General features: G+C 45.5%; 1 protein-coding gene across 1 annotated transcript; it reads left to right on the forward strand.

Moving 5' to 3' along the window:
* Window positions 1-6: 6 nt before the first annotated feature.
* On the forward strand, window positions 7-766 carry LOC109509058 (vesicle-fusing ATPase-like; the record flags this gene model as incomplete). The annotated part of the gene is made up of 3 exons (XM_019858981.1): window positions 7-227; window positions 342-452; window positions 691-766. Coding segments are annotated over exons 1-3 (310 nt in total), but the record flags the coding sequence as incomplete, so codon positions are not given.
* Window positions 767-791: the final 25 nt, after the last annotated feature.

Here is a 791-nt window from a genome sequence, read left to right on the forward strand (position 1 = left end):
AAAAAAAAAAAAGTTTGCGATGGAATGTTTCGGTATTGGTAATAAATTTCTGTCCTCAAGTGTCCAACTACAACTTCGACAAGTCCAAGCAGTGCATCGGTGCCATGACCATCGAGATTGACTTCCTGCAGAAGAAGAGCACCGACTCCTCACCGTATGACTCGGATAAGATGGCCGCCGAGTTCATCCAGAAGTTCAACAGCCAGGGCTTTTCTGTCACGCAGCAGGTGTAGTTGTTGTCCTTCGTATTCAGGCGCCAGAGTCCGGGACGCTTTGATTCTTATATGTGGTGCGCTTTCGTTTTCGTGTCGCAAACAATTCCTGTGCCGTTCTCCTCTCAGCTGGTCTTCAGTTTCTGCGACAAACTCTTTGGACTGGTTGTCAAAGACATTGAGGCGATGGATGCCAGCATCCTCAAAGGCGAAGCGGCCTCTGGAAAGAAACCGCAGAAGGTACGCGCACGCTGTGCTAGAATTTCATGGATCAACTCAACTCAAGCAGACTGTTTTTGACGGTGGTTGCTCTGTTGTTGCATCTAATGCTGTACTACGCCTTCTCGGCGTTATCGAAAAGGATGCCTTGTCCGCGGTGATCTCTTTGAGATTTTAATAGAGGTTTGAAATGAAAAACAAAGGAAATGACATGAAATTCATCCAGATTGTTGAAGTTTTCCTCCGTTTCCTTTGACAGATTGATGTTGGGCTACTGGTGGGAAACAGTCAGGTGATTTTTGAGAAGGCGGAGAGTTCATCCTTGACACTTGTTGGTATGTTTCGTATTTAAAAAAAAAA

Source organism: Hippocampus comes, unplaced genomic scaffold, assembly GCF_001891065.2.
Source record: "Hippocampus comes isolate QL1 unplaced genomic scaffold, H_comes_QL1_v1.1 C16749340, whole genome shotgun sequence".
Taxonomy (NCBI): domain Eukaryota; kingdom Metazoa; phylum Chordata; class Actinopteri; order Syngnathiformes; family Syngnathidae; genus Hippocampus; species Hippocampus comes.